This window comes from Chlorocebus sabaeus, chromosome 11, assembly GCF_047675955.1.
Source record: "Chlorocebus sabaeus isolate Y175 chromosome 11, mChlSab1.0.hap1, whole genome shotgun sequence".
Classification (NCBI taxonomy): domain Eukaryota; kingdom Metazoa; phylum Chordata; class Mammalia; order Primates; family Cercopithecidae; genus Chlorocebus; species Chlorocebus sabaeus.
The window spans coordinates 10002276-10024009 of NC_132914.1; the positions used below are offsets into that span (position 1 = coordinate 10002276).

At 54.3% G+C, this 21734-nt stretch overlaps 1 protein-coding gene across 6 annotated transcripts in view; it reads right to left on the minus strand.

The window, feature by feature from the left end:
• Window positions 1-406: 406 nt before the first annotated feature.
• The window catches only part of DDX11 (DEAD/H-box helicase 11), a 30814-nt gene continuing 9486 nt past the window's right edge, over window positions 407-21734 (minus strand). For 4 of the 6 annotated variants that reach the window (XM_007967549.3, XM_037995147.2, XM_037995148.2 and 1 more), the window contains 24 exons: window positions 20854-21102; window positions 20248-20334; window positions 19795-19952; window positions 16949-16994; window positions 15880-15987; window positions 15567-15654; window positions 14965-15173; window positions 13242-13394; window positions 12226-12272; window positions 11799-11878; window positions 10490-10534; window positions 10302-10369; window positions 8839-8877; window positions 8473-8581; window positions 8228-8359; window positions 7306-7418; window positions 4586-4658; window positions 4165-4268; window positions 3307-3456; window positions 2981-3049; window positions 2767-2867; window positions 2273-2357; window positions 1898-1976; window positions 407-1718 (listed from right to left, as the gene is read on the minus strand). In XM_007967549.3, coding sequence (XP_007965740.3) covers window positions 1459-1718; window positions 1898-1976; window positions 2273-2357; window positions 2767-2867; window positions 2981-3049; window positions 3307-3456; window positions 4165-4268; window positions 4586-4658; window positions 7306-7418; window positions 8228-8359; window positions 8473-8581; window positions 8839-8877; window positions 10302-10369; window positions 10490-10534; window positions 11799-11878; window positions 12226-12272; window positions 13242-13394; window positions 14965-15173; window positions 15567-15654; window positions 15880-15987; window positions 16949-16994; window positions 19795-19952; window positions 20248-20334; window positions 20854-21102 — 2652 coding nt within the window. In that variant the 3' untranslated portion in view covers window positions 407-1458. The remainder of the gene's footprint in view (window positions 1719-1897; window positions 1977-2272; window positions 2358-2766; window positions 2868-2980; window positions 3050-3306; window positions 3457-4164; window positions 4269-4585; window positions 4659-7305; window positions 7419-8227; window positions 8360-8472; window positions 8582-8838; window positions 8878-10301; window positions 10370-10489; window positions 10535-11798; window positions 11879-12225; window positions 12273-13241; window positions 13395-14964; window positions 15174-15566; window positions 15655-15879; window positions 15988-16948; window positions 16995-19794; window positions 19953-20247; window positions 20335-20853; window positions 21103-21734) is intronic. The other 2 variants (XM_007967552.3, XM_007967551.3) reach the window with 2 other exon arrangements.

Genomic DNA, 21734 nt, shown 5'->3' on the forward strand with positions numbered 1-21734 from the left:
TGGTGAGGGGCTGGGAGGAGCGAGCCCCTATGTCAGACGACAAACCGTCTCTGCCAACCCCCAGCAGCCAGACAGAGGAAGAAGAGGACAACTGGAAATCCGAGGGGGATGTGCCATGCCTTCCTCCCCTAAACCCAGACTCTGGCCGTGGCCTGGACGTGGACACAGCCAGAATGGGCTCCTCAGCCCTGCTGCCCTGGAAGGGGCGGGGATGGAGCTGGCCCAGGTCTGTGTGGGGACCACCTTCAAGGAGTGGGAGGCTGGCTTGAGGCCACGTGGCTGGGGCGGGGGCTTCTGTCTGTCTGTGCTTCGTCCGGGGATGGCTCCACCCAGCCCCTGCACCAGTGCGCTCTTCAATTCCCTAAAGAGGCTTCCAGAGAAAAAGGAGCACAAATCAATACAAAACTCAGCAGAAACCAACAGTACACTTTTAATTAAGGACCTGTAGCTGTGCAGGATGCAAACATCTGGGCATCAGTGACTTTCCTCTGGCCCCTGTTGGTCCCTAATGGCGGCAGAAGATCCCAGCTGCCCACGGCCCCTTTCTCTGGGGTCAGAGGGAGAAGACAGGCGCAGTCAGCAGTGGCAGCTGTTGCAGGTGGGAGGGATATTTTCCCACAGGAAAAAAGGTCTCCGTGATGACACGGGGTCTCTATAGTCATGTTGACAGCCTAATGGCCCTTGGCATAATTGATGGTGTGGGGTAGAAGGTGTCTTGGAGTTTAAGTGGTTGAGAGGGAAGGAGGTGCCACAGACGTGGAGGAAATGGTGCGAAGCCAGGGAGACACAAATCCAGGCAGGGCTGTGGGACGGGTTAGAGAGCAGGGCTGCAGGTGTGACTCAGGAAGGAGGGGCAGGTGACAAGCCCCTGGGAAGGAGCCCTGCGGCCATGGGATCATTTTAAATTGAGACTAGAGAAGGAGGGGAAGGTGACAAGCCCTGGGCAGGAACCCTGCGGCCATGGGATCATTTTAAATTGAGACCAGAGGATGAGCAGTCCAGGGCAGTTAACCTTGACTAGAAAGGGCAGAGGCAAACAGGCCTGCTCTATCTCAACTCTTAAGAAGGTGGGCAGGATGGAGATGCCACAGTGGATGCCACAGTGGATGCCACAGTTGCCACAGTGGATGCCACAGTTGCCACAGCCTCCTGTGGAGACCAGGCAGGAAGCCTGCTCTCAGCCATGCAGGATGGAAAGGAAGATTCTGTGCCAGGAGGGGAGCTGCCCTGGAATGCCCCAAGGCCAGCCAGGACCCACTGTTTCTTCAGGATTCCCCCATTTTCTCCTATAGGAGCTAATGCCTGTGCCTGGGCACTGGCAGCACTCTGGACTCCACACTCTCCTCCTGGGTTTCACTCTTGTAACAGGATCCCTGTAGACCAGGTCCACGACAAATACTGTCCTCAGCGGGCAGGGCAAAGGAAGGGCGCGGCGCCAGGCGGTGGTGCGGCCGCCCATCAGGAAGAGGCCGACTTCTCCCGGTGAAACTGGGCAGACAGAAGGCAGTGAGAAAAGAGATCTCGGGGTGGGGAGGCTCTCAGAAAGAAAAAGGTGGGACTGACCTTCTGCACAGCAGCAATGGCAGGGCCAAAGGTAGCTTTAACCTCCACACGGGCTCGGATCCAGGCCGGCAGCTTGGCCAGGACAGGGGGCCGGGCGTATCGCTGGTCCAGGAGCACTATGCTGGCAAAATCCTTCTGGTGCCTGATGGCCCTGCCTGCACAGGAACAGAGGCTGGGGCTCTGAGTAACACCTGCCTCCCCCACAGCACATTCCCATGGTGTCTCCCTCCCCTTCCTCAGACTTATTTAGGAGACAGAGCAGGCAACCCTCCTTTCCTGTTCTCCCCTTCTCTAGCTCCCATCTGTCCACCCAGCCGGAGGCAGCCGGGCTCACCTATGGACTGGTTGACGGCCTTCATGCATAGGTTCTCCACCAGATTCTTCCCTGGGGGCGCCTGGCCTGGGGCTCTGGGCTGGGGGTGGAGGGGATGACTCATCAGGACTGTTTCCTGCCTGCAGCTCTCCCTGGGAAAAGACCCTGCCAGGCTTTGGAGCCAGACCAGGAGGCTTTGTGGCCAACGCCAGCAACACGGGCCCAGGTGACATCACAGAGAAGATCAAGAGGGTGTGGAGGGGCATCCAAGCCTCCGGAGGGGGCAGGAGACGCCAGCACAGTGGGGAAGGCCCGGCTGTATCAGCCCTAAGGACAACGCCACTCCCACCCACTGCCCACTCTCCTCTCCCGCTCTGCGACACTGGGGTCACTCACGAGGGTCTGATCCAAGTAGGCCATCTTCTCCTGCAGCTCTGGAGACCTGATGTTGGGGAAGGGCATGCCCACCATCACCACACACCTGGGGGGAGGCAGGAGCCCAGGGCGGGTGGATGTCAGGACCTCCCGGGTCATCACCCACATCTCACCAGCTGCTCTGTTCTACCCCTTCCTCAGCCCTCTCCGACTGTGATCAAAGCTTTGACCCTCCCTGCTCTGTACCCACCACCTGGAGAGAGCTGGTTCAGCTGAGAGATCCCATCTAGGCCAATGGATCGGGTACTGATGCCGCAGTGGCCAGCCTGATTTTCCACCTGCTCTCCCAGGGCCACACCCAGAAATGCTGAGCCCCTGCCTCCAGCTGGCTGGTCTGAGCAGTCGCAGCCCAGCTGTGGGCTCTAATGGCAGCAGACACAGGCAGGGGCCCAGCTGCTGGGAGTGAGGGCCGGCCATGTATCATAGCCCAGGACAGGAGCAGAACCACTACTCACCGGCCTAGGTTGTCAGAGAAGTTGATCCCTTCACTCATCTTTCCTCCAACAACAGAGAGGAGAAGGGCCCCCGTCACCCCGCCTCTCTCCTGGCCACAGGCCTGCGGGAGACACCCAGATGCTGAGTTCCCGAGCCAAAGCCTGGATGTCACCCACGTTTCCAGCTGCCACCCCCGCACAGTCCCAGACCCAAGCTCAGCATTAACGCCCGCACCTGAATGCACCTGGAATACGCCAGCAGCACCTGCTCCACCTGGTGCGCGCTCTTAGGTTCCTGGAATATCTGAGAAAGACAGAGGACATCTCCCAGAGACAGGTTCAGGGTGCCAGGTCTCAGTTCTGTTGGTGGCCTTGTTTTCTGGCCAGGGGACGGAGAACCTCACAGCCAGGGCCTTTGGGGAAATCCTCTGCAATCAGGGACTGGGAGCAGCGGGGATGAGGAGCCAGAAGCCTGTCCTGACTCGATGGGCACAAGGGCTCCCAGGAGGACTCAGTGGCACTGTCCTCAAGAGTGGGAGGGCCGGCGGACAGGCCACTCACCTTCTTCCTGGCAGCCAGGCGGCCCAGCAGGCCACCCTTCTCCCAGTGGGCATGGACCTGGCGCAGGTACTCGTAGGAGGGGAAGAAACAGACCACCCCTCCAGGAACCACACTGCACAGGTTACAGAGGATGCGACCCGCCTCGTCCATCTAACAAAGCAAGAGAGGAAGCCCCCATGGAGCCACGTCTCAGTCACCCACAAACCATCTTAACCTGAGACCTAAAACTGAGGAGAGACCCACAGCAGGACTACAGCCAAGGAAGAGGACTTGGCTCCCCTGGGTGGGAACCACAGGGTGGTAGGTGCCGCCTCCCACCAAACACACCCAGCCGCTGCTGCGCACTGTGCCTTTCTGACACACGTCACAGCACTAGTGTCCCTGGGGGCCTTCCTACTGCCCTGGCACTGAGTCCTCCCGTCTTCACTCCAGGGTCCTGATGGGCACCGCAATGACAATCAGGGGCTGCACGTCCCAGGCACACCCCAGGAGATGCCCCCCAAGCCCCGCATCCCTGCCACCGGCAGGAGCAGATATAACCAAAGGGCAAGAGAGTCAAAGGGAACCAGCAGCTTTCCTCTGCATGAGGCATCCTCAGGGGATGCCTGGAGGTTTTAAGAATATGTACTTCGCAGCCTAAGGGGTGAGGGGCGGGGAAGCTCAGACCTTCCTCTATAAGCATCTAGATCGATGCCGCTCATTCTGTGAGGCTCTATAGTGGGTGCCCCCTTTCCCCCCAGCCCCATGCAATTTCCCCAACACCTGAAAACACTCAGGGTGGGCCAGAGTGCCCCTGCCCCGGAAAACCCTTTGCTGCCTGAGCCCAGGCTGTGGCACAGCGAGCCGGCTGGGACTGACCATCTGAGGCAGCTCTCTTTTCTGGAACGTGAACTCCAGCGGCTGGTTGGAGATCCCGCTGCAGATGACAAGGGGCAGGATATTGTCTGGAGGGATCACGTGACCTGGTAAGAGCCAGGGAGGGGCCGAAAACTGGAGATGCAGGGGTGCTGAGACACAGTGCAGAAAGGGCATTTCCCCGCCCCATCTTCCAGCACAGGAGCAGCGACTGACAGCGCTCACCCACCCACCATCGCCAGACACACTGGGCAGCAGGCAGCAGGGAGCAGAGCAGGAGAGCCTGGGCGAGCGCACAAAGGGCAAGGTTCCCATCCCGGGGTCTCCTCCGCCCCTGTGCCTTGTTGCAGTAAGAGGTTACACGCAGAAAACAGGGGCCAGAACCTGACCTCTAGCCTGCCCCACCCTGGGCACAGCTCCTCACCACAGGAAAACTCCACCACGCGTTCAGCTTCCACCCCGGCACAGGCCAGCAGCTGCTGCCGGAAGTCAGACACCTGCAGACCAAGGCCACAGCGTCACGGCCCCGTGGCCCCTCAGAGGCCCGGCAGAAAGGAAGCGAGAAGTCTGGGCTAAGAGACAGCAAGTACACACACACTGAAAGAAGAGGTCAAAGAAAAGGCTGACAGCAAACTAACAAAAAGAAAAATGGTGACTGATACCCAGCGCTGACAGCCTCGTTTAAACTACGTGCAGGAACAGCAAAGGAAATCCAGCAAATCTGGCACAGTCACTCTCAACCCTGGCCATGCAGCAAAATTACAGTGAAAATTTTCAAAAATACACGTGGCCAGGTCCCAGCTCAAACTACTGAATAAGAATCTCCAGGCTTTCACCTGTTAAGATAGGCAAAATCCAAAAGTAACCACTCTGTAGAGAAACAAGCATTCCTAGATGTTACTGGTGGCATACAGAATGTCCAATTCTTATGAAGAGGAATTTCACAGTAGTTAACAAATTAAATGTATTTATACTTTTAAACCCAGGATCTCATATTTAGGAGTTGACTGAAAATATACAGCCATAAATACCAAACAGCATGTGCCCTGGGCCTTTCCCTGTAAACGTGCACCTGCCTCTCCAGAGAGGACTGGTTGAATGAGCTCCCTACATCTGCCGGACGGAGAACCACGCAGTCCACTAGAGGAGCAATGGCCGGGACAACTGACTGAGATGCCTTCTATGTAAATAAAACAGGAAAGGGAAAAATGAAGACACATTTTTGCTTATCTGGGGGAAAAAGAAAGACCGCAAGGACAGGCTAGTAAAACTGACTCCCTATGGGGGTGGGGAATGGGCTGGAGAAGGAGGAGAGTGAGGCTTTCCTGAATAGATCTTTTTATATTAGCTTTGACTTTTGAACCATACAAATATTTACATATTTAAAAACTACAAGTCAGAAAAGAAAAAAGCATATTCTAAAATTGAAAAGAAAATGAAACAAAAACAGCCTAGCTCTCTATGAAGCTGACAATAGAAGCACACGGAGAGAAGCCTGGCTCCACATGACTTTAGAGCCTAGTGACCAGACATCCTTAGTGGGTCAGACTGTTAAGGGCAAAGAGGAAAGGCAATTTCAATCAGATTTATTGTTAGAAGTAATGGTATTATGATTTCAAAATTTTTAAGTATATTATAGGATAGAGCAGATAAGTATGTTAATGTACCACAAACGTTCAGGCTTAAGAGAAAAAGAGATACAATATAAGCTCAAGTAAACAAATGCTTTGATTTTTACTTAGAAATACCAATATGGGCCAGGCGAGGTGGCTCATGCCTGTAATCCCAGCTCTTTGGGATTACAGATTTGGCGGATCACCTGAGTTCGAGACCAGCCTGGCCAACGTGGTAAAACCCCATCTCTACTAAAATACAAAAATTAGCTGGGTGTGGTGGCACATGCCTGTAATCCCAGCTACTCAGGAGGTTGAGACACGAGAATCGCTTGAACCCAGGAGGCAGAGGTTGCAGAGAGCTGTGATCCGGCCACTGCACTCCAGCCTGGGAGACAGAGCAAGACTCCGTCTCAAAAAAAAAAAAAAGAAAGAAAGAAAAAAAAAAAGAAATACCAGCATGGATTCATTCTGAAAACATTTCCTAGATCTGTCTACTGAAATGCCCCAGGAGCATGACAAACCCCTAGCATCCACAGCTTGATTTCCAAACGTCATTCCCCATTACAAGAAACCAGGGCGGCTTGGAGAAATGAATCCAGTGTGGGGGCAAGGACACCCATGGTGAACCCAGGACATTCTGCTGTGCTAGAGGCAAGACTGACCGGGCCACGGTGAGGACCTGAGCTAGGAGGAAGGGGCTGTCACACCAGATGAGACAACGTGAATGTCAGAAACAATAATGACTATAAACAACTTCAGTATGCTGAATGAATAGAACTATGAATCTATACATACAAAAATATAAAAATCAAAAGCTAAGGCAGCTGGGGCTGGGAAGCACTGCTTCAGGACTCCCAGCAGCTTTTCGTCCAGGAGGCCCTTTCCTAGGTAGGAGTCGCCACCGTGCAGAGATGCCGTTATGTTCATCCCAGTCATGCTCAAAACAGAAAACTGCAAATAACCTGCACACCTAGTGAAACAGGAGCAGCTACATGAAATGCTATGTATCTGTGTACCTGGAATCCAGCACAGCTGCGATACTGAAATACGCACATGCTTGCTGACAAGGAGACAGGTTTATGACCCTCTGCTGCTGAGTGAAAAGAGCGAGTTCCAGTGACAGCACGTGGAGGGAGCCGCACTTTTGTTTTTAAAATAGGTATGCACGTAAGTAAAAATTATGCCTACAAAGACTCTTATATTCACATACATCAAAATGAACCTTTTAAAAGTGGAATCCTAATTTTTTTCTTTGAGTTTCCAACCACAGAACAGCTTTCTCTGGGAGACATGTGATCCTGGCACTAGAGAATGGAGCAGCAGAGGAGTCCCCGCTGCCCCTCCAGCCTAAAAGGCACAGCAGTGAGACAGAATAGCAGTGTCACCCAGTGGACACCACTGGGCCTGCTCGAGCTGACCCTTCCTGGCTTGGGGCCCCAGGAGAGAACAGGACTGAAAATGCATCTCTCCAACGCCCCCATCTCATCCCAACACATGGGGCACAAGGGGCTGGGAAAGGTGTCCTTACCGGCTGCATGGTCCCTCCTGCAATGACCACTGCCCGGCACTCCTTCACCACTTGGGCAAAGTGCACAGCTGGATTCAGGAGCAAAAACTTAAGGGTGCTCTGACTGAGGCTGCCTGGAAAAACAGATCGGTGGGGAGGTGAGTGCAAGCCAACAGACACTTCTATTGTCCCAGCAAAGGGGATCCCCAGGTGAGTCCAGGTCTGAGGCACAAGTGCTAGTGCTTTCTCTTTAAATTAAACACTATTTAATCTCTAGGACAACCAGCCCACAGAGACGGACCATAGTATCCTCTCCATTTTCTTTTTTTGAGATGGGGTCTCAATCTGTTGTCCAGGCTGGAGTGCAGTGGTGCAGTCTTGGCTCCCTGCAACCTCCGCCTCCTGGGTTCAAATGATTTTCCTGCCTCTGCCTCCCAAGTAGCTGGGACTACAGGTGTCCGGCTAATTTTGTGTATTTTTAGCAGAGATGGGGTTTCGCTGTGTTAGCCAGGATGGTCTCAATCTCCTGACCTCGTGATCCGCCCACCTCAGCCTCCCAAAGTGCTGGGATTACAGGCGTGAGCCACCGCGCCCGGCCTATCCTCTCCATTTTCATACAAGGAAACTGAAGTTGAGAAAGAAAACAGTCCAAATCACAAAGCTCATAGATGACAAAACCATGACCCAAACCAAAGCCCATCTGCCCCACAATGCAAGCTTCCCTAGGACCCTTGCCCGAGAGGACTCCCAGCCCGGCCCCTCGATCTCCTCCTGTCCGCCTCCACTGCTTGCCCAGGTCACAGCAGGCCAGTGCCCACTGCACTGCTTCCTCCTAACCCAGAAGTTCCCAGGATGGAAGGAAAGAATCCTTTCACACTGCGGCTCCCTGGCTCAGCGTGGCTCCTTCCTGGGAACTGAACCTGGCCAAGAAGCACCTGATTACCTTGGCGGCTCAGGATGACCCTGCCGTCCTGGTTGGCTGTAGTGAGAGCTGCCAGGAAGCCTTCGATGTGCATCAGTGGGGAAGCTGGTCGCGGGGCGCTAGCCTGACTCTCGTCTGCGGGGGCTGCAGGAGCTGCACAGAGCAGAACGGGGAGGAGGCCTCCTTGCGGTCAGGTCCACACGCAAGGAACGGACGTCCTTGCCCAGGCTTGCAGCTGGCTCTGCTTGCCCACCCCACTGCCTTACCTTCAGTCGTCCTGGGCTGCAGGCTCTGCAGGAATTGCTGAAACCCAGCCAGTTTGGGCTGCTCCCGGGATGAGAGCACTGCTCCATACCGTTCTGTGAATCCAAAGAGCTGGGTGGAATGAGAGAGAGAAGCGGAGAGGAACGAGGAACAGCCGTGAAAGAGAGGCTGGGCGGATCGGAGGCTCTGCCAGGCCCAAGACGCCTGCAGCACACATCCCACCACCCCAGCAAGGCCCACTGCACCAAGGAGGGTGGAGACGAAGGGGACTCCGGAGTTCCCTGAGGGCAGGGGAGGAAAGCATGGCAAGGGCAAGGGGTCGGGGCACAGTTGGGTCATGTTCAGGACCATAAGATGTGAGCAGTTACCTTTCTGCTGATCATGCTCTTCTCACAGTATCGCTGCACCTGCAAAAACCAAGCCCAGCTGTAGGCATGTGTGCAAATTGAGCAAGCTGTAATCTTCAAAACAAAACAAAAAACACACACCACTTTTACCACCCAGGCAGCACAACGCAGTGCTACCTTCTGAGGCACCTGGAGCCTCCCTGCCAGCAACCCTGTCATCCCCTCTCCGAGGCCACCCCCTCCTCTACTGCCCCTGCCCACAGTGCAGTGTCCTCCTTTCGGAAAGGGGAGACCCTCTTTCCAAAAGTGTTTCTCAAGTCTAAGAGTGCTCAGTACAATGTAGGTCCCCTTGGCTTTCCTTCCAGGTGACAGAGTTAAAAAAAGGAACTTCCACAGAGGAGGTGATGGCTGGGGCCTGCTCAGGGGCTGGGGCAGTGCCACCAAGTCGGTGCATCCAGTATGTGTAGTTTGGTGCCAGATCTCAGCTGGGGATGCAGAGATGGGGAGTTTGGAGCCTTTACACTGGTTTCTAAAAAGAGCGACATCCTTCGATGAGGATTCCCTTGATGGTGGGTGATGAGACCCATGGGAAGAAGAGGGGAGAAGGAAAGCAAGAGGGGCAGAGGGATGGCGAGGAAGGAGCGCCTGCATCGATGTCCCAGCTGTGGGAGAAGCGCAGGGATGGCAGGACTGTCTGAGGGCTGTCCGGCCTGGTGGCTATCACAGGCATGTGGCAGTGACAGTGACCCAAATGGGTAATTCAAGGGGAAAGCTGGTTTTAAGGAAAAAAACGCAGGCAGGATGGGATGAATGCGGGGCCCCGACTCAATGCAGCCAGGTTTGGACGCTGTCTCTGCCATGCGCTATTGGCTCACTTGGGGGAAGACTGTGCTCGCCACCCTCTTGAAGTCACCTCCCTGGGCCTGTTTGCTTTCCTTGCTGGGGCAAAAGGATATCCTAGCTCAGAGCCACAGCACATGGCATGCCGCCTAGAACACAGGCAGAACCCTGTACCCGGGGACAGTCACTGTTGCTGATCTGAGTTACAAAGTTGGGGTTCAGGCGGCAGTGGCCATGTTCCATGTGGGGAGTGCTGGGTATGCAGACCTGGAGTGAGCAGAGGTCTGAGGCTGCAACCAGACCCAAGGCCCAAGTGGGAAGACGTGATGAGTTGCACAGAACAAATCAACGTCCTGCTCCTGTCCATAAGCCTGAGAGACTGTGCCAGAAGACGGAGCGAGGCGGCGAGGACCTGGAGTCTCTATCTGTTCTATGAGGCACCAAGAAGTCTCTTTCTCACCCATCCCTGTCACCCTCACCCTAAAGGAAGATGACTTTTGCCTCGTAGGCATGCTGTGGGTTAAGGGTTATTACATGCTTATGTTTTGCTTTTTCTTCCTTCTATAGTCTTAACACAGTACTCTACCCACAGTGGTGATAGGAAGGAAACTGGATGTGGAATGTGGAAAGGTGGAAACCTCTACCTTGAACAGGTTGATGTTGTCAATCTGGCTCTGGAAGAGAAAATCGTTGATGGTCTTCAGCTCTGTCCCTGAGAGCAAACACACGAAGGGCCGTGGGAGCTTCACCGTGAGCCTCGGGTTTCAGTCCCAGGGTTAAGCTCGGAAGTGGCTCAGATCAGCTCTGGGCCCTCTGAGGGCAACTCTCTTACCTGTCTGTGAGAGGCTCTGTGTATTGGGATTTTGCTTAATGTTCCCTAAAAAAGAGAATGGAAATTGGTCACAATGGTGGTTCTCTGGCCCCTCAACCTTTCCCTATCTTCTCTCCCTCGGCACTGCACGTCAAGTGAGAAGAGCATCCATACTTGAAGGGCTTTGCTTTGTTTTTCACTATTTATAGCATGCAAAGGACCCACCAAGAGGGCAGGTGGGTCCAGGAGCCTCCCACATCTGACTCACGTGCTTCCACATGGAACCCAAAGCCCTGTAAGTTCATGTTTTTCACCCCTTCTCCAGGAGGCCAGGACACAGTGGCCAGACCAATGCATGCAGGGCACGGGACCACACAGGAGCTGCCCAGGCCACGTGGGGAGCCCGAGGCAAAGCAGAGCTGGCGGCTCAGAGCAGCAGCACGAGACCAGCTCCCGCTAGAAGCTCCCACAGGCTTTCTGCAGCTTCCACTTCCACAGACGCCTTCCAAGGGGGTGCCCCATCATAAAAGAAGGGGACACGACAGGGTCATGCAAAGAGGCATGGGAGCCGGAGTCAGAAGATCACAGGCTCCCGTGCTGGGCTTGGGAACCGTAAGCAGCCCTTGCTCTGAGGTCTAATTTATGCGTCATCAACAAGGATTCAAATGCCAGCACTGCTTTCTCACAGGGCACACAAAACCGCATATGCAAGTGCTTCGAACACCCCACAGCACTATGCCCATCACGGAAACACTGTGTGTTCATATGATGCTGTATCCTTACTATTCCCCAAGAGCAGGGCCTGAAATAGAAAGTCCTCAGAACATGGGCAAAGAACCCAAGGGTCTAAAAAAAGCCCAAGTCAGACAACTCAACTAAGCTACAAAGAACAAGAATTTTCTCAATCAATAACCAAGACCCTTCTTTTTTTTTTTTTTTTTTTGAGACGGATTCTCACTCTGTTGCCCAGACTGGAGTGCAGTGACACGATCTCGGCTCACTGTAACCTCCACCTCCCGGGTTTAAGCAAGCAATTCTCTTGTCTCAGCCTCTGGAACAGCTGGGACTACAGGCCACACCAACACTCCCAGCTAGGTTTTTTTTGTATTTTTAGTAGAGATGGGGTTTCACCACATTGGCCAGGTTGGTCTCAAACTCAGGTGAATCATCTGCCTCGGCCTCCCAAGTGCTAGGATTACAAGCGTGAACCACCGCGCCTGGGTGACCCTTCTTAAAAACAGAGAATTGAAGCGTCCTGATGGGCAACCAAGGAAAAAGCAGCCCGGCAGCTTGTGCAGACCGGGGGTCAGCAGGGGGATGGGGCTCTCACCCCCCAGCACGGCCACGAATTTCTCCAGCAAATACAAGATCTGCTTCAGGTACATCAGGTTCTTGGCCTTCAAACGCTTCCTGAGAAGAAGCCAATGGACATTAAGCAGTGGTGCCCTGACAGTGACTCGCCCCGCCCGCCCCAGTGGAAGCCTTGTGCCCAGTGCCTCTCAAATTGGGTCACAAGCTACAAATCCTTTCCCAGAGAGCAGGCTGGCCATGGCGCCAGGCCTCAGAGCCAGTGGTCGGTCCCCAGCCTTCCAGGTCTGTGTGCAGCACACACCATGATGTGCCCTGGACATGAATGGCATGCGGTTCCACCCCACCACAGCCCAGGCCAGAGGTGGGAACCAAAGTGCTGCCTCTCCAAGGCCGATGCAGGGGGCCACCAAGGGACTGTCCCACTACCTCAGAGGGTCACATCTCACCCGTATCGCTCCATGTACTGCAGCAGCTGGGAATGGGCCTGGCAGAGCTGGGGAAAGAACACAAACCAGGCTCTGGGCAAGCGGCCGAGGGCTGAGCTGCTGACATCTTAGATTCGCCTAGAAGATGCTGGCCCTGGACACACAGGAAGCCACCAAAGGGAGGAGAGGGGGCTGGGTGTAGACAAAAGGTATGGGTTTCCACAGCCCTCAGGCTGGTGGAGCTGAGAGAGAGGGGAAGGAAGGGAAGTTTTCCTCCAGCGTCCACTGTGGGTTAGAGAAAAGCAAGAGGCTGAATCCCTCAAGTACGGAATCCCCTGCTAGTTTCCACCGGGTTGGGAAAAGACCTGGAGTCTACAGATGGTTCAAGGTCACCATCACATCCCGGCCTCAATTCAACCCAGGCACGGGTCAGCAGAGCTGGTGGGATGTCGTGGGCGGTTTCACAGTCAGAAACCAGTGGGCACACCCCAGCTCCACACTCATGAGCTGCATGACCTCAGGACACAGCTTGACCATGTCTGAATCTCTAAGTTCTCAATGTAAAACAGGAACATCACCCCCATGGCAGAGTTAGCGTGAAGACCAGGGACACTTGGTGCCATGCACGGCCCACGATAGGTCGGCAGGAGGAGCCTGCACTGATCTTGAGCATTCCTCAATTCAATTCCCTCCAATCAACTGCAGTAAAAAACGACAACATCCAATCCTGAGGGGCCTTCTGCCTCACTCGTGCCATCTCCTTGGCTTACAGAACTGGCTGCTGGTATCCAGGGCTGGAGCGACTCAGGAGCATGAGGGCAGGTAAGGTGCAGGGAAATGAGCCACTCTGCCGTAGCGGGGTCCCCAGGATGCAGTGGAAAGCCATGGTCAGCCTCCGATGAGGTCACTGCCTTGACTTAATGCACCCTCTAGCAAGCCCCACCTCCAAAGGAATTCTTGGCCCAGGTGTCTGGAGGAACCATGCAAGTCCCTTTACCTCACAGCGGCCCTGGCCTGGGGAGGGGAGGCCCACGCACCTGGGAGCCGCTGACCTCCACGCTGTGCATGCCCGTGATGGTGTCTATCAGGTTGTGCGCTTCGTCGATGATCACCACCTGTTCCTGCAGCCGGATGCCTGCAGCCTGCCGAGTGGCGGCATGCAGCAGCATCTGATAGGGCAGCACCACCAGCTGGGAGGGGAGATGAGGCCACCTGAGCAGGGCAGGGCTCCCCTGCAGGAGCCTTGCCTGCCTGACACTGAGCTCCTGATGTCAGTGCTTCTACTTCCTGCCTGGACTATGTAGCGACATTTGAATAACAGAGTGTAGCAACGGACAAGCTTTCCTTGAGCTTTAAATGAAATGCCAACATATGAAACACAGGAAACGGGTTGGTCTGACTCCTGGGTAAACCAAGGGCAGGGCTGGGTGAGGGGAACCCCTGCTTAGCCTTGTCCATGTCCTCAACGTCACCCCAGAAGCCCCCGAGTTTCTGCAAAACACCTGAGAACTACTGGTGCACCAGGAAGTGGCCCCAGCTTCTGCTCCTGGAGCTGCTACTTCCCAGCTGTGTGACTCTGGAAAAGCTGTCTAACCTCTCTGACCATTGGTTTCCTCATCTGCAAAACAGGGTTGATATATCCTATCTCAAGTGAGGGTTGAGTGGAGCTGGGGTAACAAAAATAAAAGCAACTCTGCAGATCTTTAGGTGTTTGTTGTTAGGAAAGTTTCCAGTTAAAGGAATACTCATATAAAAAATGAAACACCGGAAAATGGAATGGCTCCATCACTTATGGTTGGTGAGAAAATAAGTCACTTAACTTTTCTGGGCTCCAGTGTCCCCATGCATAGAATTTCACTGGAATACTATTAACATAAAAGCAAAATATGGTCAAAGGGCTTTAAAAATTCAAAAATCGTAAAGATTTTGGGGCCATATTAGGATATTTGTGTATAAATGCCTACAGCACTAATCTTGCTCTAAAGGCAAACAGCCCGGAGGGCAGGCCTGGGACACCATGGGGCCTGGTAACTTCCCTCGTTTCTCTGCCAGCGCCCACACAGCTCAGCAGGTATGCTGGTGAGCACTCAGCTGCTGTGCAAAATGGTTACTTAGTTCCCCGAATCTTTTAAAATCTTAAATTTTTTCTGGATTATACAGCATTTTCCACAAGTGATGTCCTGTTTCCAAAGTCACTCAAATTAAAGTAGCAAGAAAACAGTGGAATTGCACCCACCAAATAACCGTGAGATACTATTTTTGATCTGCTACATTAGCAGTTCTTCCTTCTGTTTAAAAATCAAGAGAAGTTGAGGCAGAGAAGACAGTATTCTCACGTGCTGCAGGTAGGTGTATGTTAGGAAAGCTTTCCAGTTACAAAAATGAAAAATAGGAAAACTGAATGGTTCCATCACTGACATGATAGGCATGGAAGTTGGGAGCATCACTTGGAAAGCCATCTGTAAACAGATTTAGGTACCACACTCTTCTCAGCTCCTGGCATCCTCTCCCTGTGGTTTCACTAGGAATGCACATGCTTCCTGGCTCCTAAATCCTATCCCCAGTAACGCCAATTGGCCCTGCTGCCTGGAGCCCCCAAGGGATCCCACGCGCCACCTCCAACTCACACATCAGGAAAGAATGGGTTAGGTACTGTCAGTCTGAACAAGGTAGGTGTGATGAAGACTCCCCTCATGTCCTAGACCACAGTGAGACCACAGTGAGAGCAAGTGCGGCTTTCCGGCCCTGCAGGGCCCTCACCTGGGCTGCAGGGATGGCAAGGCGGCTCCCATAATAGGGACAGGCCCGGGCCTCCTTCCCAAGGGCCAGCAGCTGCTCAATGTCCTTCACCTCTGCCAGGGCCTCATCCCGGAGGAGGCCCATCTGCTCGTGGTTGTAGAAGGGGCAGGCCGCCTGCTTCTCCTGCCTCCTTCTCTTTGGCTTCTCCTCCTCAGCTCCTTTCTTATTCTCTGAGGGTGGCACAGGCACCAGGAGAGAAAAGAGAGAGGACAGCAACTGTCCATGGGCCCAACAGAGGGTTCCGTAATGTTGAGACCCACTTCCATGGCGTGGGGTCTGTAAGACCCTCCCAAGCACTGCCTACAGTGGTCTCACTGGAACACTATTAAGGTTTTACTTTTGTTCTCCAGAAAGAGCCTATAAAATCATCTCCAAACCAGTGATTCCCCGACACTGACCCAGAGAGTAGGAACACTTTTAACCAAGGAGAGGGGCCTCAGGAAGGAACAGGGGTCTCCTCTGCCATTCTTTCTATGAAAGATACTTAATGGTCTTTGGTTACTGCTACCCCTGCCTCACTCTCTCCAGACCGCCTGCGGCTACGCCATGGTCCCGATGGCTACCGTGCCTGCTTCTCTGCATGTCCACACAGCGATCGTTGATAAGCTGCACAGAACCTAGGCTTTTCACATCTTCATTGACACAAAGGTTCTGCAACAAAGGAGAAACAAAGAAGCAAAGAGATGGTGGCAGCTAAATGACATCTAACCAACACAGGTGGACCTGCCCCGCCTCTCCTTGGCCTTCCAGTGATGGGCCGGCCAGGCCAGGGAGGGGGCTGCTCCTCGCACTGGTCTCCCAGGCCTGGACGAGGAGGACAAAGCTGTGGGGAAAGGAGCAGGATGGCCGCTGGTGGAAACACTGGCCACTGTTTACCTGCCGGGAGCCAAGGGAGACCAGCCGAACATCCTTGCCAAAGGGGCTCTTCTTCACCTCATGTACAAACTGGGCCAGCTGGGAGTGCGTCCGACTACAGTAATAAATCTAGCAGAGAGAAACAAAGGTGCTTCAAAGAGGGAACCAAAACATCCCACTGCATTCTGTAACATCAAGATACGCCAGGGCCTGAGAGGCTGAGGGAAAGGGAGTGGCTCCAAATGCACAAAACTGAGGCAGGACAGTGATGTCCCACATCAGGCATCTATCGAGGGACCCAGGGGTTCCCAAGTCACCCACAGCTCCAGAAGTTCAAGGAAATGCCCTAAAGGCAGCTCCTTCCACGAGTCATATCCAGCCTCTCATCAACCACTTTGGAGGGCTGGCCAATCTTAGGACACGGGTGACCATCTCCCATTGCAAACAGTCCCCACTTGGGGAGGGTGGGTTGTCGGTGGGGGTGGGTGGGGGAGTGTGTCACACACATCCCCCAAAGGGAAAAAGGAAGGCTGACCAGAATACCCTCTCCCTACTCCTCTAAGGCAACAGTGAAGGGAGGAAAAAAGAAAAATACAGAGAAAATACCTACTTCCGACAGAAAACAAAAGTCATAAATCAATGAAACCAAATGGGAAATGTCAGACCACACATAACTCACAGCTCTCCATGCAAATCGGAACACGGACAAGGGGAGAAGCACACCATGAGAGACCCCAAAGGGTAGGACATTCGTGTCTGTCCTACCCACACCACCCAGGGGGAAAGAAAACGCCCAGACTTCAGCCCAGAACTCCTCAATGCCCTGGTGTGGCAAGCACGGCCCTGCCCCCAGGAGAGGTCTCCCCAGGCCCCGAACCCAGGAGAGGTCTCCAGGGTCCACTGCAGCTGGTCAAGGGAGCAACTTGGGACCAGGGTTGCATCCGGGAAGCCACAGAGTCCAAGTGCTGGAATCTCCTCTTTTGTAGAAAGAAGGGTGAGAAGCAGCCGAGTGACTCCAGCTTTCTCCCCGGGGGTATAGGGCCCAGCCTACAGGCCCCAACACAGCACCAGCTGAGGACACTCGTGTTACCTTAGTTACATGTTCTTCCTCCAGGTCATCCTCATCCTCATCCACTCTGTGTGAGAGAGAACAGAAAACAGGCTTCTCTCAGCAAACTCGGCAAAATGCACTGAGCATGTGCTGGGCGCTGGTGATGAGCCCTGGCCATTCCCAGCAATGGGTTCCACCAAGGCAGCAGGCGCTGCCCGCTCAGAAACTCCCCCACGCAAATGCCAACCCCAGCCTCCCATGGCCACTTAGGTCTGTGGGTGGGGAAACGTAAAAAGGAGAAAGGAGCTCAGCACCCCCAACCCAACTCTTGCGTTGGAAGCCTTGGGGGTCATGGCAGGCTGCTCTCCTCTCTGCCCTCCCTCCAGCAAGCTGGACCCCTCTGAGGTCCCGGGGGGCATATTTGCTCTTCATCACCTCAGGCCTTTGGATGTTCTGTGACTGGAATGCTGTCTCCCCTCACCAGCTCCCAGTCAACTCTGAGACAGCAGCAGCAACGTCACCTCCTCCGGGAAGCCGCCTTTGACCTTCCCCGGTAGGTCTGGCTGCTCTGACACAGATTCATGGCCCCTGCTCTTAACACCTATCTCATTCAAAATCGCTTTCTCTCAGTCTATCTCCCTACAGACTGTCATGTCCACAAGGGAGGACCCAGGTCAGCCTTGATTCTGCTGAGTCCCTGTGGCCTCACCTAGAGCCTGGCATGCGGCAGGAACCCCGTGGCCATCTCCTGGATGAAGCCACAACTGACTGACCAAGTGAACAGAGGACGCTCTCACTTATGACCAGTTACACCTCTTCTTCTGTCAGCGCCTCAGTCTGCCCTTTCCAGCAACGCAGGAAGAGCCGATCAGCACTGGGTGTTGGCAGGGAGGCCAGCCCTGCATCCCATGGCCCGAAGCTGAGCCAGCTTTACTAGTCTACGCTCCTCAGAAACACAAAACCATCTGACAGGCACACGCTACCTATGGGAACATCACATAAAAACAAAACATTTTTGTTCACCTCGAAATTCCTTTCTAACAAAACAGAACACAATTGCCTTGGGTTATCAGAAGAGTAATGATTACAGGCTTGGCTTCCTGGTCACTAAAGGGCAGGCAGCTCTATCTTAAAGGCTTGGATCAATCTTATGCCGCATGCTGGACAAAGCCAGCAGGAGCTCAGTGAGCGGCTGGGTGTGTGAAGAAATGAACAGCAAAAGTTTTCTATTCACAACTCAGGTCCTCTGAGGCTCACGTTATCTCCTGAAATGCGAGGGCATGGGAAGCCCTGGAAGCTGACCTACGGGATCCATGGCTCTTGCCCAGACCTGAAGGAGCACTTTGTTCCTCTAATATTTGCCACCTCCATCTCCACTCAAGTTCTCTGCCTTGTCCTCACGGGCTCTAAGGAAGAGGAGGGGTAGCAGAAGCACGATCTTGGAGGCGGGCAGGAAGGGTTCATGGAGCACAAGCTGTTTATGAGCCTCTCTCCAGTGAGGCATAAAGCAGCACAGTGGTCTCTGCCCTGGGCAGGGGCAGAAGTCGAGATCCGCATGGGCAGCCTGGAATCACACTACTAGACTGGAACGAGGAAGCATCTGCTCATCATGTCAACTCGACTTTACTGAGCACACCCCTACGCCGAACGCTGCGTCAGCTCTGGGAACACAAAACTATAAAGACGTGGTTCCTGCCTGAAGCAGCTCGAGCCCAGCCAGGGAGAGGAGGCAACAACAGAAGCACAAGCGGGCGCGTGAGCAAAACAGAGCAGCTGACACCCAAGGCCACCCAGATGACACCTGAGCCAGGCCTTAAAGGAGAGGAAGACATCTGCCAAGGGAGGAGGGCAGGGTGTCTGGCCACAGCACGTTGCATGAGCAAATCCTTGGACACGACAGAGGACGGCCTGGCACGCTGGAGGAGGGTCAGGGCAGCGGGGAAGCTGGCATCTGGTGGAGGGAGGCTGGAGGTGGCGTCAGAAGGCGCCCTGCAGACAGACCGTGAGGGCCGGGGATGAACCTTCAGGCACATCCACGGAAGGTCTCCGGTCTTGCAGTTACCCTGTGACAAGAGGCGGTGGCCAGGGTGCCATGGGACACACGGGACCCATCTCCAGGTGCAGCCCCCCACCCCATCCACATCACTGTTTGGTTTTCCTTGTAGGCAAACACGCTGATTTCACATAGGTGCTATTTGTTTTCATGTCTATTAACTGTCCTCTCCATGTCTTCTTCCCTTCTACGTCCACAGCATCTGGACAGTGCCACACCCAGAGCAGACACTCAGGGATGGTGGTGAGGTTCCAGTGTGAATGGGAACAGGGCTGTCACCAGGGATCCTGTGGGCCCAAAATGGCCTGGGTGGCCTGCTCAGGCTAAGTCACCCAGCAGCTCATGGCTCATCAAGTGGAAACCTCGAGTCTGGACCAACAGAGGCCTTATGGGAGAAGGAAAGCTCAGGCTAAGGACGCCTTGACGGCTGACACCTCACAGGTTACCCAGCGTGGTCAGCTGCCTCAGCCTGAGATCTAGAGCCAGGCCAGCCGAGTTCCAGCCCAGCTCTCCACTGTCCAGGCTTGTGGCCTCAGCCAAGGTGTCTCCCCTTGTGGGGCCGCAGCCTCCTTGTGTATAAGGCACAGACCCACATGTTCCTGCCCTGCCTAAGCTGCCATGAGGACAGCTGAGAGGACACAGGCCAGGCCAGTGACTGTCCTCACTGCCATTGGCACTCATGGATCCTAGGAAGGATGCGGCTTAGAGCAGAGGGCAGAGGCCACCATGCCTCTCACCAGGTGCTTCATGGCATCTGTGGCATGAGGGAAAGAGCTGTCTTCAAGGGTGTCCCCTGGCCTGGGGCAGGGTAGCGCTGCCGCCTCTGTCTCACCCGCTCGCCGCCTTTTTCTCCTCATCGCTCTCGTATTCGGCAAGGACCAGCTCCTCCTCCCCAGACTCCAGCTGCTCCGGCCGCTCAGCCCCCAGGCCTGTCTCTAGCATCTCTCTGCTGAGGCGGAGGAGATTCTCCGTTTCTTCTTCTTCCTGTCTCTGGACAGGAGGAGTGGAGGTGGGGAGGGAGGAAGAAGTCTCAGCACCAGTACCCACCTCCCACGTGCCAGAGACAAAGCACACCACGCCCATTCACAGGGGTCTGGCTGCCTGGCTGGAGAGGTCTACTCCCAGGATCCATGCCTCAACCACTCACAGCACAGCTCCCGTACAGGAGCACATAGCCAGTGAGGATCAGGGAGGGGAGACTGAGGCCCTGGCCACGCATCCATGAGCCTCCAAGCAGAGCGACCCTGCCTGGACATAATCCTGCCCCCCAAGAAATGAGGCTCACCAGGCGCTTGGCTGCATATTTGAACTGCGCCCTGTGCTGCAGCTGCTGCAGGCGTTCTTCTCGCTGCTTCCTCCTGGCCTGCTCCGCCTAAAGGAGGCAGACATGAAGCAAAATCACCAGGAAGCCCCAAACCAGGCCTCTCCTAAGGAGTCTGGGCGGCTCAGCCCGGCGCCTCCTCACCTGGGGCAGCTCTCCTTCCCCAGCCAGCACTCAAGGGCTGCCGCATCCCCTCCCGGGACCTCAACCCCGCAGGTCCCAGCCTCGCTGCTCACTGCGCAAGGCTGCACACTCCTCCCAAAGCCACACGCTCTCCATCAGATCCATTTGCAGCCACTGAACCATGTTGCCAATGGCAATGAACAGGTCCTTTCCCAGGTGCGTAATAAATGGGAACCGACAGTTCCTTGTGTGGAGAAGGCCTGCTGACCTCCAGCTCAAAAAAGATAGCACCAGGGCAGCACTGTCGACCCAAGGAGCTGATGAAGAGCTGAGAGGCACGGCAACGGCAGAGGAACACGCGCTACCTGAGTCTCGGAATCGCCCCAGAACCACCGCTGAAGCCATGTTTCCTCCATCACTCCCACTTCGGGATACCCCTGGTCTCACCTTTAGTCGATCCACCAGGTCCCTCTCTTCTTTCTTCTGCACAAACTGAGTCACCCAGGCTGGCTCTCCAGCAGGCCTTGGGGTGGCTGCGGCCCCTTCGCAGGAAGACGACAGACACAGAGATTTGTCTTTCTCATCATGGAAGGGGCCGGTTCCAGTTTCAAGGAGTCGTGCCTCTTCCTCACGCTTCTTCTGTTCAAAGTCACGGAGCCAGGAGAGGGCTCCACAAATAAGACTTAAGGACTTTCCCTGCAGAAAGAAAAATGATCTTCAGAAACAGGAAAACAACAAAGCTTCCCACATGACCTTTCCCCATTTTAATAAAAGCCTGAAAGAAGGTCTGGCTGTACATATGAGAGGATGCTCTAAGACCGGCCTAGGAAAGGAAAGGAAAGGAAAGGAAGGAAATTAGCATTAGAATAGCCAGGAAAAACAAAAAAGAAGGAAGAAACGAAAATTGGGCCCAAGAAGCAGGAAAGAGCTTCTTTAATTATCTAGCTCACTGTTCTGAAAACAAATTTAAAGCAGTTTATCAGATTATATGTAAATATTGCACATAATTAGAAGGTGAGACATTTAGACAAAAAGCCCCCCAAAAGAACTAAGGCCCCCAAATGCTAAGCAAGAAATCCAATGCACTTGCCAACGCGGAGCCTAGCAGCCACTCAGCCTTCATGCAGCTCCTGTGCGGATGCAGGATGATGAGTCACGAGGGCCAGGGTTTACATGTTTTTTAATTTTTTTATTTTTTAAAGCAAACTAATCACTCTAGAGAACACCACTCTCTTTGTCTGTTTTTGAGAGGAGGTCTTGCTATGTTGCCCAGGCTGGTATGGAACTCCTGGGCTCACACAATTCTCTGGCCTCAGCCTCCCAAGTGG